At 40.2% G+C, this 13751-nt stretch overlaps 1 protein-coding gene across 1 annotated transcript; it reads left to right on the forward strand.

The window, feature by feature from the left end:
* Positions 1–926: 926 nt before the first annotated feature.
* TMPRSS2 (transmembrane serine protease 2) lies at positions 927–12576 on the forward strand (the record flags this gene model as incomplete). Its single annotated transcript, XM_084290441.1, has 13 exons — positions 927–941; positions 1768–1960; positions 2269–2352; positions 3590–3706; positions 5124–5253; positions 6063–6173; positions 6867–6910; positions 7612–7786; positions 9533–9708; positions 10904–10999; positions 11560–11702; positions 12240–12392; positions 12565–12576. The coding sequence occupies 13 exons, from the start codon at positions 927–929 to the stop codon at positions 12574–12576; spliced, it is 1449 nt and encodes a 482-aa protein (XP_084146567.1).
* Between the last annotated feature and the right edge of the window lie 1175 nt (positions 12577–13751).

The raw sequence follows: 13751 nt of genomic DNA on the forward strand, positions 1-13751 counted from the left end.
CTGGAAGCTGGAGAACTGTGTTGCTCAGTGTATGACTGAGGCACTTCCTGTGCTTTTTCTCATGTAGGGTAATATTATGAGAGGTCTCTGTAGATTAAATTATTTATTAAAATGCTTGCGTATGGCTGTGTATAGCCACCTGTGTTAGAAAGGTGACAGCAAACATTGTGCATTTCTTGTGTTTCTGCTAATCTTTGGTTTTACCTAATGTTAATGTTTAACTTCAAAATAAACTGCTATATGCCTGAAACTTTGGATGCAGCTCCTTTGTTTTACTGTTTCAGTAAGATTTGTATTGGTGTGGCATGCTGTTTCACTGCCATGCTTCTTTCCCCTCTTTTTGGTGTGGTAGCCACAAAGTATAACCAAGAAGAAAACTGTTTGCAACACAATGGAGTGAAAATGGTGTGGTTTTCAGGGATACCATCTGTAGCATTATTAAATGAGTTGGTGGCATTTCTATTTCCTTATGCTTTGTTCGTCTTCTTTTTTCCGTGTCATAAACTTCAGTGATACATGAGTAAGTGTTGAGAGAGGCAGGAGGAACTGTGCCTGGTGCTGACAGCAGGTGGGTTGCTGCCAGGGTGCTCTACAACGCTCCTCCTGTCAGTGAGGGTGAGCACTGCCTCAGTCTTCTCGGTTTGCTAGGTGCTCGTGTTGATGAATAGTGGCCACTGTATAATGCTCAAGGTTGTCTTGAGAGGCTATTGAGATCTGATTTCAGGCTGTACCTTAATTTATACCCGCTCTTGAAATACTTCCCTATTTTTTTCCTCTTGATTTGGCATTTTTTCAAAGGAAAAACAAGAGAGGTGGATAAAGCTTTTGGTTATGATCATTTCCTGTTCTTTTTTTTTTTTTTTTTTATAGGTTCAAGCTTTACTTCCAAACACTTGAGTTGTTTCAGTACTACTGACAAAGGAAAGATGACCTCTACTGTAGTAAGTAAACAAAATGCTTCTTTTTTTCTTTCTTTAATGGGGTTTTATTTCTTTACAAGTAACATACTATTGAGTTATGTACTGGTTAGTAAGTCTTTTAAAATGTGGATATAAGTATTTCTTGTGTTTTTTGCATGAAGGGAAAGATACACTGTGGGACAGATATAAGAGGCTTGAATTAACTAGGATTTCAAGTGCTTGGATACCTCTAGGAGAGATTTATGCTTTTAAAGATTATGTTTGAGAGAGATTAGCATGGCTTCTGATTTAATTCTTAAATCTCTCACAAGTTAAGTATTCCACAACCTGTTGTTAAGCCAGTGTGTTTCAGAAGTAGCTCAGGTGCACTAGGTCTTCCCATAGGACAGAATGGCAAGTAAGCATTTTTCCTAGACATGGACAGCTGAGTGCACAGAGGCTGTTAGTTGCCAGCATTTCTTTTGATGATGGTATTGCCTAAAACAGTCCGTACTGCTTATTTGTTTGCTGTCAGATGTTCCAGTGAAATAGTTGGTACAGTCACCTGGTGGGCTGGGTTCAAAAATCCTTTCTAGATGGAGTTACTTTGGACCAGGAAACTGATCTCTTAATATGCCTTTGGGCATCACTGTTCTTATTATTCAAAGTATGAAGTATTAGGCATGTGCTGTAAACCTCTCTCCAAGCAAATTTGAGTCACTGGTGTGTATGAGCATGTGTGGTGGATTCCTATGGTAGCAGAATTACTTAGTAGGGTTCTGTATGGAAACGGTATCTTAAATTTGCTTTGTCTTAATCACAGTCTTGCCTTTTTTTTTGTTTCCTTTCCTGTAATGTTATCATTTAGGGCCCACCGCCATACTTTGAAAATCGTGGCTTTCATCCAGAAAACTATTCTGCCAGGCCACCAGCAGGTGCTAACCCATATCCACCATACTTCTCTACAAATGCTCCATCAGTGCCAACCTATGTCCCAAGAGTTTCAACCTACCAGTCGACTAGTCCAGTAGCCCCTTCAACTGGGAGGACTTGTTCATCAGGCAAGATTTCTTGGGATTTTTTGCAATTTTAGGCTTAATGTCTTCCAGAGTAAGGGGGTCTTCCCTTCAGATTCCGGTGTTGAAGGAATATGCAAGAGCCTGCTTCCTCCTTGTGGATGAAGAAGTGGTGGCTGGGATGCAGGTGTAACTGCATCCGCAGTGAAGGAAGGGTGTTGGAATGGAGAAAGTCTGGTGGAAAAACACCATCTACTTTTAATTTCAAGGAAATGTATGTAATGCTGGTCTCCATGTTGGAAATTTCTTATTTGTAAACCTAATTTCCCTTTTTGCCCTTGTTTCTGTTTCAGGTGTAAAGAAAACCATAATAATTATAATATCCATTTTAATAGTCATTTGTTGCGCAGTTGGTGCTTTCTTCATTTGGTATTTTGGTAAGAATTACTTTTTTGTTTTGTGTTCAGAAAGAAAGGAAGTAATATGCTTATGGTTAGAAGTATGCATTTTTTTATCTTCTTATGCTGAATTAAGGATAGGAAAGACTTTATTATCTATCTCATAAGAGATAAACTGATGTTGCTTGAAAAGCCACAACTATGTGCTTTTAAAAATTATTTTTAAGTAAACAGTGTTGCTATTGCTTTCTTTTCCATTTGTCAAGTAAATGTTTTTGAGATCAAGCGATGTCATCACCTTTTTGACTCCTGGAGCAGCTTATTCAGTTGTCTTTTCTGGAAAGCTACAAAGCGTCTGGGAAAAGCTGCTGTAGTACAAGTGTACATCGCAGTAGCTTTGCTGCAGAGCAGTTTGTCTTACAAGGTTTTTTTGCATTGGTGGATACCTGGCATGTGACTGTCTGTGGACAACTGATCCTACAGTACATTTCATTAGGGAAATGACTACTGTATATTGTCTCCGACATGAAACTCTGTTCTACCTTCTAACTTGATTTAAATTCAATGGAAGGAAGGAGACTGAAGTAAATTTGTGTAGCTTAACTGGTAGAGTGTAAATGATTAAGATGTATTTTATTTTTGTAAAATGAGATATCTCTCGGAGCTGAAGTTATTTGTGATATTTGTCTCTGTGATGGCTTTGATTTGAAAGTATGTTAAAGTTGTGTGAGCCCAGTCCATGTAACCACCGTAAGCTGGAACACAAGTGATATGTTCTGTGCAGGACAGGAAAGGAAGAGAGAAGGTAGTTCATTTAAAACTATTAGATGACACTTTTGTGTTGTTAGGGTTTTTGTTTGTTGTTTTTAACTCTGATTTGTATGGGGTGAATGTAGTCTCGTTTTAAACAGGACTGAAAGCAACAGGATGTAATTGGAGTAATTTCTTTCTTCCTCCTTTTCTGATTATAAATGCTATGCTTTATCAGCGTGAAGTTAATTCCTTTTAGACAACTTAATGGCGTTTGTTTATTCAAGGGAGGCAATGGACAAAATCCAATCAGCTGCATCAATAATTTAATTTGACAAGCAATGTAAGGGAGAGATAGCAATAAATCTTCTGTTGTGTCAGGCTAGGTCTCTTTCTATCTCTGAGTTTGAGCTTTCTGATGCTTTGCTCCATCAAACTGGCATTCTCCTTTAGGTGAGAGTTGGCGGTAGTTGCCTGAGGCTAAACTGATGTTCAGTCTAATAACTGTGCTGCTTTCTCCTTACAGTAGAGAATCCTTGCCTCGGATCGTTAGAGTGTGGGTCTTCGGGAGTGTGCGTGTCTCCCTCAGATTGGTGTGATGGAGTGACCAACTGCCCAAATGGGGAGGATGAAAACCGTTGTGGTGAGTGCTGGTGGTCAAGGCAGGGGACCTGTAGCCAGCTGCAAGCATTCTTGAGCAAATCCCCTTGTCTAAAGCTTGCCTAAGTTACCATAGGGCTGGCTTAGGCTCAGTTATATCTCTAAAATGCTTGAGGAAGTTTGAGTGCTTCAAATCCTATATTCAGACCTTCAGCCTGTTCTTGGTCCAATTGCACAGCTGAAACAAAATGGCTGGCTCAGCAGGTCATAGAATAATTAAGGTCAGTATAAACTTCCAAGATCAGCTGGTCCAACCATCCCCCTACCACCAATGTCACCCCTTAAACTGTGTTCCTAAGCACCACGTCCAACCTTTCCTTAAACACCCCTGGGGACTGTGACTCTACCACCTCTGGGCAACCCCTTCCAATGCCTAAAAGCCAAGCTGGTTTGATATGGAATAAGCTTTAAAATATTACCTTCTAATTTAAATCTAATTTGTGCAAACCTGAATATAACATTGGTTCTGGAATGAACAGTCATAACTGACTTCTTAGTAGAACTTCAGGTGATAGTGGAAGTCTTTTTCCATATATTTCACATTCCTTCTTCTCCCAATACTTTATTTTCAACTTTATAACTGCTTTGTGTAAGAAAGCTTAGTCTGATTAATGTTTCCAACTCAAAAGGTGTCAAGAGGAGTTTTGGTGTAGAGCTGAAAACATAAGGTGGAAATGGATTCAATTTACCCATTCCAAAGGTGTGGCATCTTGATTCTAACACCTGTGTTTTGCTCATTCTCTGTTTGGGAACTCTTCTTCTGTACATGCTTCATGCAGTGTTAGTATTTACTGACATATGCTCTAAAGCTGTTCCTCTCCGTTTGGTCGAATAATGTGTTTTTGAAGAAGCTTGTTCAGTCTGCTCTTTCATTTGGACTATTTTTTTATTGAATTATTCTGAAAATAAGTACATAGTAGGGCATGGAATGTCAGAGTTAATTGCTCCTTGTTACATTCTTTGTCTACAGGCGCTTGTCTGTTTAGTGTATTTAAGTTATTATATATAATAACGGTTTCTATTTTATTTATACATAATACACGGTTGTGTAGGTAGATGATAAAAGTGCTTTGCTATTTCAGTCTTCTGCAGTGGTGGAATATGAAAAAGAATTTCAAGAATAAAAACTGAAATGACAAGATGAAAACTATGTTGTACACTTGCCTTTTAAACTGGTAGTTATTTTAAATTGCCTTGCATAAAGGAATTAAATCGCTGTTATATTTCTGTCTACTTGGTATTTAACCAGAATTTGAGTAGATGGCAGCATTAGATTAACACCGGTTTATAGATGCAAGCAAATATAATGGGTATTAAATAGCTTTAAGTAGAGAAAGAAGAAGTATAGCATGTGAGGTGTTCTTATATATATATTTTTTTTTTAATTACTTTTCTGGCAGTTAGACTTTTTGGACCAAACTTTATCCTTGAAGTTTACTCACCTGTCAGCAACACCTGGTATCCTGTTTGCAAAGATGACTGGACTGATGATTTTGGAAAGATTGCATGTAAAGATATGGGCTATAATGTGTAAGTCTAACCCTTATCAGTCTTTGAAAATGCATAGAATGGTTAAAATTTCCCTCTTGCAGTTTTTAAGAATACATATGTGAAATAAAAAGCGGCTGGCAGTCTCCTGAGGACACACATAACAGATGCTGGTGTGAAGAGCAGCATAAACGTTTGTGACCAGAATGCTGTCCATGTTCTCCCTGTGTAAACGCTGTAGCATAAATTCTTCCACAGCTGAAATACTTTGTGTTGCCTCTCTTTGATGTGGTTGGCAAATACTGTCTTCTGGTGGGGGTGGGGTAATGCAGTGAATTTATTGTCCAGGAAGAACTTGCACACCTGAATTAAGGTCTCTGAATCAGCAATGCCTGAAGTAGTTTCCGATCAGTAAGACAGCCAAGCAGCTACTGTACAAGGCTGGTCCTCATCCAGAAAGCCCTGCAGAGCAGCAGCACTTACTGCCCCTGCAGATGTCCCACAGAATGTGGCTGTTACATCCTATGGGACCTGAACTTTGCTATGCCCTATAAATGTACCAGCAAAGGCATCTCTTCATTATGTTCTGTTTCATAAGGCTGAAGATTCCTACCATGTACACGTACTAGATAAAAATATTTTAATCTAATAACTGTCTGATGGGAAACTGAGATTGAATGTTTAAAGAAACCTGTTTGTCTGGCATTGTACTGCTCCATTGGGTTCTGTGCTTAATATAAAATATATATTAGTATTGTTCACGTCAGAAGCTCTGGCTTGGCACCATTTATTTTCACTCATTTGAAAACTGAAACTGCTGTGTTTCTTAATAGGCTTTTTCTGTTTTACAGAGATACATATTACTATAGTCAAGGAGTAGCAGCTGAAGTCAGCTTTAAAAGCTTTATGAAGCTGAACACAAGTGCTGGGAGTACAGACTTGTATAAAAGGCTATATAACAGGTATCTTAAGACAAACTAATTACCTTTTATAAGGGGTATCTTTAGCTGTTGTGGGACACACAGCTTCTGCCTACAGCATAATGCAAGCACTTCTTTCTCTGGGGATTGTTGGAGGGAAAGAGGCTGCCTTTTAAATCTGCTTGCAGCAACTGCTCTTACCTCTGTTTAAAAGCACATCTGTCACTTTTCCATCTTTCCACTCCTTTTCAAAAAACAGAGGTGTCCCATCCTGTTCCCATGCTGTATAGAAGGTTGCCCTGTCTACTGTACCTTAACTCTGAAGCCTCTCATTTCCTTACCCGTAGACTGCTGTACCTGCAAGGTTTCTGTGGCTCCCTTGTTGTTCAAAGTCTTCTACGACTGCTTCATAAATCATCTCAACTTTATCTTATGCTGTTCTTTATCTTGCTCCTCAATAGGCTTACAAGCCTTTTGTGCTGCCTACCTCTACTGGAGTCTGCGGGCTTCCACATGACAGTTTTGGTGAATGCAAGAAATGGTGGAGGCCAGATGGGTGTTGGTAGGGTAGCTGGAGAGAGTGAAGAAAAGAGGGAAGCCTCACCAGGAAGATGAGTGAAGGCAGGGCACATAGCTGGAACGGGTAGGAAGCAGCTGGAGGGTGAGCTTTGCCCGCTATTTGCCTTGCTAGCTGCCTAAAAGCCTGTTTCATTATTTTTTTAATTTCTATTGCAGCAATGTCTGTACATCAGGACATGTGGTTTCTCTGCGCTGCATACGTAAGTGTCCTTGTTTTCCAGACCTCTGCATGTTCACGCCTTTGAACGCTGTGGCAGTAAATCTTTCTGAATCGACGTAAATAATTGCCGTCTTTTGATGTGTAGATGATTTAACCATGCTTCCCAAGCTTCACATTTTAAGGAAAAGAATTGAGGAGGAGACAAGGGGGATATTAGGTCCCCAGTTGTTCTCTCTCTGTTGCTTCTGGTTCCTTTAAATGGCTTGCCCGTGGTGCGCTGTGGTGGGAAGTCTGTAGTGCAGTCACTGACATGTGGCCATCAGGTGGACACCGTTCCTCACCATAATAACTGTGGTGAGGTGACTCCTGGGTGTTGCCTGTTCCATTGCACAACACAATGTTGTGTGTTTATGTGGCTCATTAAAGATAGTCAAACAGCAGCACTCAGAGCGTTCAGTGAACCACCCTCGTATGGTTCACTTCTGAAGTGATGAACTGAGGGCAACAGCTACCAGTGAGGCAGGGCAGTGTTTGCGATGTGAAGGGTGCCTGGGCCGTGTGAGGTTCAGCCCAGCTCGATCCCATGAGTGAGCATTGTAGGGTGATGGCTGGGATGTGGGATCAACCAGTAGCAGAGTCTGCTCTCCCCTCTCTGCTGTGCCACAGCGAAGCCTGGGCAGAAGAGACCGCCTTCGAGACCATCTCTCTCTAACGCCTGTCTGTGTGTGCCTGATTCCCCAGAGTGCGGCCTGCCCACCAAAAGCACGGCCATCATGAACAGGATCGTGGGCGGCAGCACGGCGGCGCTGGGGCAGTGGCCGTGGCAGCTCAGCCTCCACGTGCAGGGCACGCACGTCTGTGGGGGCTCCATCATCACCCGCGAGTGGCTGGTGACCGCGGCTCACTGCGTGGAGGGGTGAGTGCCATGTGGGTCTGCCTGCAGGTGGTCTTCCTTGCTTCTGGCTGGCAGGGGGGCAGAACAGATCTTGCAGCTTTCTGCTTTAAAACGGAGTCAAATGCAGGCATTGGATATGGTATTTTAGCTGTATAGACTTAGCGTTGAAGGAAGTTTTGGAAGCTGCAGGTAGTCTGATTTCTACAGGAAGAAAATTCTGTTTTGCTTGTTGAAGGGGGAAATTAAATTGGACGGATGTGCTGGGCACGGACACCCACCCAACTTAAAAGGCATATTCAAAGCACCAAACTGATGCCAGACAACACAATGCCGTCACAAAGGCATTACACTTTGCCCCCAAAATGTCCAACATTACAAAACTGTAGATGTGATCAGTTCAAACATGTCTGTACCCTTTATTTCCTCATATCTTTATGCTATAGAGTCAAGCAGTAAAGCCCAAGTCAGTATTAACTGTAGATTTATACCTATCCAAGGAACACTTTTTGTAGGCATTGTAGACATGAACAGAAGAAAATAAAAAGAAAAGCTTTGTCCCTCTTTAATGTGAAAGTACAGTTTTAAAGGACAGTTAAGGGTGTTTTGTGGCAGATTGTTTCCTCTTCTATTGGAGGAAAATCCAGTAAGCAAAAACATTTTAACGGTTGGTTGGCTGGTTCACAGTTTGAGACGCCGCCATGGAAAAATAACTTTGTCTTTCACCTTGAGAAAGGAATGCAAGTGTTTAGTTTTATGTGAAGATCTTATCCCCCCCTCTGTTTTCAAATGTGAGCTCTGTAATACGCAACGTGTTAGGAATGGCAACCAAAGTGTAGCTGGGTTAAAAATAATACATGCTTTCAGGATTTTTTTTTTTTGTCACTTCTGAGCGAGAGAGTTTTAACAGTTGTGGAAAGCTTTCTACTGAGCATTTGTAAATTGTACTGGATCACAGTAACTACTTAAATTACATCTAGACCATATGCTTAGCATTTTTTTTATTTTTTATTTTTAAAAGGCAACAAACACCACCAAAACAAAAAAACACAACCCAACCAAACAGCCTAATAACATTTTCAGGATAATGAAATTCCTTCATTAGATCATGTTTTTACTAATTCTGGCTTCTGCTGTCCTTCCGTGCTTTGGATAGTGCACAAGTGATAACACTGACATGTGAGACTTTAGAAATAACAACTTGATCCCTCAGCAACTGAAATCAAAAAAGAGGCTTCAGTGTTGCAGTCTCAGCCTATAATTTGCTGTGCTGAGTGACTAAGGGGATAGACAGTAATTCTTAATCTATTTGAAATATTTTTTGTATATTTATGAAACTAGAATCAAGCTTTCACAGACTTAGTTATCTTGTACTCTGTCTTTCAGGAAAACTGACCATGAGATTTTTTTTGATTAAATTAGCTCCCTTTTATGCTATTTGTCCATTTCACCTTTTTTTTGATGTGTATGAGACACAGGTATCTGGACAAGGATGTCTCTTTTTTTTTTTTTTTTTTTTTTTTTTTTGAGGGGGGCATGTTAATATGTTTGGATTAACGTCAGTAAAAATCATGCTGTTAGTTGGCTGATGAGGAAAGGCTGGCCAAAAACGGAAGGCATGAGTTACTTTTTAATTTATCTTCAGAAGTGGTAGTCAAATGCATGTACGTTCTTGGTGATGGATGCTAAAGACAATTGTTTGAAGTTTGTAAGCTGAACTCCCTACCAGGGAAACAAACCTTTTAACATTTTTTTTTTTTTTTCCTGTAGACAACTTTCTGACCCATATGTCTGGAGAGTTTATGCTGGGATTGTGAGCCAGAGTGACATTACTTTCAGAGCTGCATATAAAGTGCAACAAATAATTTCCCATCCAGATTATGATACAGACACTAAAGACAATGATGTTGCCCTTATGAAGTTAGAGACACCGTTGAGTTTTACTGGTAAGTATTCTATTCTTCTTAAGGAAAAAATCCAATGGCAATGAGCACATCTCCTAAAACTTCTGAAGGTAGTGAAGAAATCTTCCTTGCAGATATTTACTCGTGGGAAAAGCAAAATGTGGGTAGAGGCACCTTCAAGTGCCCTTTGATTTCCTAAGTAGGGTTTATTTACGTCTAGTACCAGGTAAGGGAGTTTGGACTAGGTTTAAGCTTGTTTGCTTTTCCTCGTGGTCAGTAATGTACATCTGCAGCAGAGTGCTGTAAGGTGTTCAAGTGTTATCACTCCTGTATGTGCAGTCTCAGAGAGTAAGGGTGGAGCAACTGACTAAATGGTAAACTAAGCTATATCAAATAACTACTGGGGTGGGGGGGAACACACACCACCCCCACCCATCCCACACCCACAAAGTCCAAAGAAACAAAAACCCTGTCCTAAGAAGTTCCTGCTCAGAGGGAAGAACATAACACCTCACGTTAGTAGGTTGCTAGCCTTTTTTTTTTTTTAAACACATAAAGCTGAAAAGGGCTTTTCTTAAAAGTAGATGCATATTCTTTGTAAGCAATCAGGAACATGAGAAGACAAAGCATTATTTAAGCTTTTAAGTGCTTTATGTATATGGGTCCTATATGTGTATAGGTGCTTTATGTACAGGTACTGTATATTTCAGTGCATTAGTTTAAAACTACTAGAGGTAATCTGGAAGGGCTCATCTTCTGCTGGGTGTAGGGAGGTTGCTTTTACCAAGAAAATTTGTCTTTTTTTTATTTCTGCATTTTATACTTCTTGTATACAGGCATTGAATCCTGCTTGCGTTATTTTCAGCAGGGTTTTGTAAACAGAATGAAGCCAGCTGTTAGAAGTCTTTGTTCTCTTCTTTGTTCCCCTTTACTGATCAAGAGGACTGGTGTTAATTGTTGATGAATTGAGCTAGAACCATTAACTGTGTTTGCTCCTCACTTTGAGGTCAGGATGCGGTAGGTAGCCCTCTGGGAAAGGGCTACTGCTTCTTGTGTTGCACAGTATTGTATTATCCTTAAGGAGAGGAGAAAAAACATGGTGTGTGTATATATTTAAAGCGAGTTATGGTCATGCTGAGAAGTTTCATTTGCGCTTTTTTTTTTTTTTTTTTTTTTTGCATTATACCTGGACATCTGGGATTGCAGACTGTCACTGTGTGTTTTTTTTTTTTTGTAGATACTGTACAGCCAGTTTGTCTGCCTAATGCAGGAATGACGTTCCAGCCCAATCAGCAGTGCTGGATATCTGGATGGGGAGCAGAGTACCAAGGAGGTAAGAGTGGTTCTGGGATGTTCGGGTCTTCTACAGAGCTCGTCCTCTTCTGGCTAGGTAAATGTATAAGAAGGAGAAAGAAAAGGGAAGCAAGCTTTCTTTCAGTGCCAGAAGGTCCTGGTCTGTGGTAAGCATGGGGGGAGGGGGGCGGGGGGGCAGGCTGTTGGGGAAAATGGACTCTGAATTTGGGTATTGCTGCCCCTTTGTTCTGGGCTGTGAAACAGAGAACCTTCTTACCCCTTGCTTTGCTCATGGGCCTTTAACAGCCCTGTGTCTTATGCAGTTGATTCAGGGTTGTGGTGAGCAGGTCCTTGTTCTTTTGCCTTAGGGTACACCGACAGCAATGCGGAGTAACTTCCTGACCTCTGGGAAGGGAGTTGTGGTGTCAAAGTGTTCTGTGTGATAGACCATATGTCTTAAGAGTCCATGCCAAAGTTTCTAGCGGGTTTATTTCACCCTGAACAGTGCTAGCTGCTGGGATTTGTAGTAGCAGTTTGACCTGAGGCTTGTTCTAATCTTGTCTTTCTGTGTGTGTGTTTATGTGCATGTTTCAATTTTAGGTAAAACATCAACTAACTTGAATTATGTTATGGTACCTTTAATAGAACGTTCTAAATGTAATTCTATCTATATCTATAATGGTCTGATTTTGCCTACAATGATCTGTGCTGGATATCTAGAAGGAGGAATTGATTCCTGTCAGGTAATTATTACTAATAAACACTTGATAATAATCTGGCTGATTTATTTTTCATCTTCTTAGTAGGAATTTTGTCATCTATTAATTAAAAACAGATCCTACAATTACATATTTTTATGACTAACACTTTGGTTGGGCTTCTAGTTCATTTTGTGGCATCCTGAATGGTAGCAAGTGCTGAAGTCTTGCTATATATGCCAAGAGGGTAAGGTGCCACTTTTTAATGCTTTGAGGATGTTTTGTGATTGTGTACTTGAAAATGAAGCTCTTTGTAATCACTACAATACCCTAGCATTACACTTGTGAACAAGAAAATCAATGAAGTCTTATCTCATCCAGTGCTTTGGGCAAACAATTTTCCTTCCTATGGCAAACAGTTATCATTTAATACTGTAATTGCCATAGCATTTTGTTTTAGTTGTTCTTCTGAAATGGTCTCTAGCTTCTTTGAAACCTAACCTGTAGTCCTGAAATGAAACGAATCGTATTCTGTATCTTTCCCGATGGTCAGGCCACTGATAGTATGGATGTTTTGTGCAGGGTGACAGCGGAGGTCCTCTGGTAACAAATGAAAACTCCGTGTGGTGGTTGGTTGGAGATACCAGCTGGGGAAGTGGCTGTGCTACTCCCAATAGACCTGGAGTTTATGGGAATATGACTGTGTTTACAGACTGGATTTATAAAAATATGCAGGTAAGATATTTTGGTCTTTAATATTTTTAAATGCCCCAAATATCGAAGCTTAAATTTAATTATTCATATCCTGTGAACTGCCTGATAAAGCTATTCCATTGAAAAGCATCCAAATAATGGATAAGATGGTCTGTTAGCACAACTATAAATTTTTGTTTTTTGTTTTAAACAGGCAAACAGATGACAATGCTGTCTGTCCTTGTTGATGATCCATGTTTCTGAGAACAAGAAAAAATGAAGCCATGGGATATTTATTCACTTTTACAAATGATTTTTCTCCTTGAATTTTCTTTTTAAAAATAACATGAAGGATTGCACACTCGGTTCTGTACTGGCTACAGTGACTGATTTTAATCAGTGAAGGATTATCACAATGAGCACCTTTCTTCTTGATGTGGTGCCTGGCAGAAAGTTGTTCTGCCAACTGCTTTCTGAGATGTCTTTTTTTAGTTGAGTACTTTCACTTGATAATCAGGTACAGGTTTATAATGGCAATTGTAATCACAATTTAACGTAAGATTTTTGTAGCTGGATACCGAGAAGGTTTAGTAGCATTTTAAACTGAATGTTAAGTAATGTGAACATTGAATCTCTGAGCTGCTGGTTGGCAATTTTAGAAGTGAATGTTTTGTGGTATATATGAAGGGAAGTTTTCATGCACTACGGTAGAGACACAGGAAAAAAAAAATACTGTATATTCAGGTAGTTAAAAATCCTCAGGACCTTGACTGCCGTCATTCAAGTCAGACTGTTCTGAGAGAGCAGTCTGGCTATCTCAGTAATTACAAGTGCTCTTCTGCCTTAAACTGCTCTGAATCTGGAAAGGGCAGGACCTGCTGTCACTTGATGTGGACCAAGGAGAGGGATGCTTTTGGAGCTGCAGTGGGAAGCCAGGAGTTAACCATCCTGACAGGGGTCCCTGGCTGAGCACATCGTGATGACTCCTGAACTCTCCCTGCTGTGAAAGCTGACGTCTGGTCTGTCCTGTCCTGTCCAAGAGTCTGTGCTGCAGGCAGCGGACCTCTGGCTGCAGTGCATGTCCAGAGGCTGGATGTTCTGTGAGAAGAAATACAACCCCATGTTTCTGTCTAACCAGATGAACTACCTCATTTATTAAATTTGGCTTTTAATTCCTTAGAGCTGTCCTTTGGGTACCTGTATGATGCTTTTAGCAAAAGGCAGTTAATATCACAGTGCCACCTCGACTAGGATTTTGAAAATAATTTATAGCCAGTACACAGGATCAAAAAGCCATAACAAGTCACATTTGTTAAGAAAGATAATTTTTTTTTTTTTGAATGAAATGACTCTACTAGTCTTGTTTTCTCTTTTGGTACTGAAATGCAATTATCTTGCATG

This window comes from Netta rufina (genome assembly GCF_964035555.1).
Source record: "Netta rufina genome assembly, chromosome: 1".
In the NCBI taxonomy this organism is placed as follows: domain Eukaryota; kingdom Metazoa; phylum Chordata; class Aves; order Anseriformes; family Anatidae; genus Netta; species Netta rufina.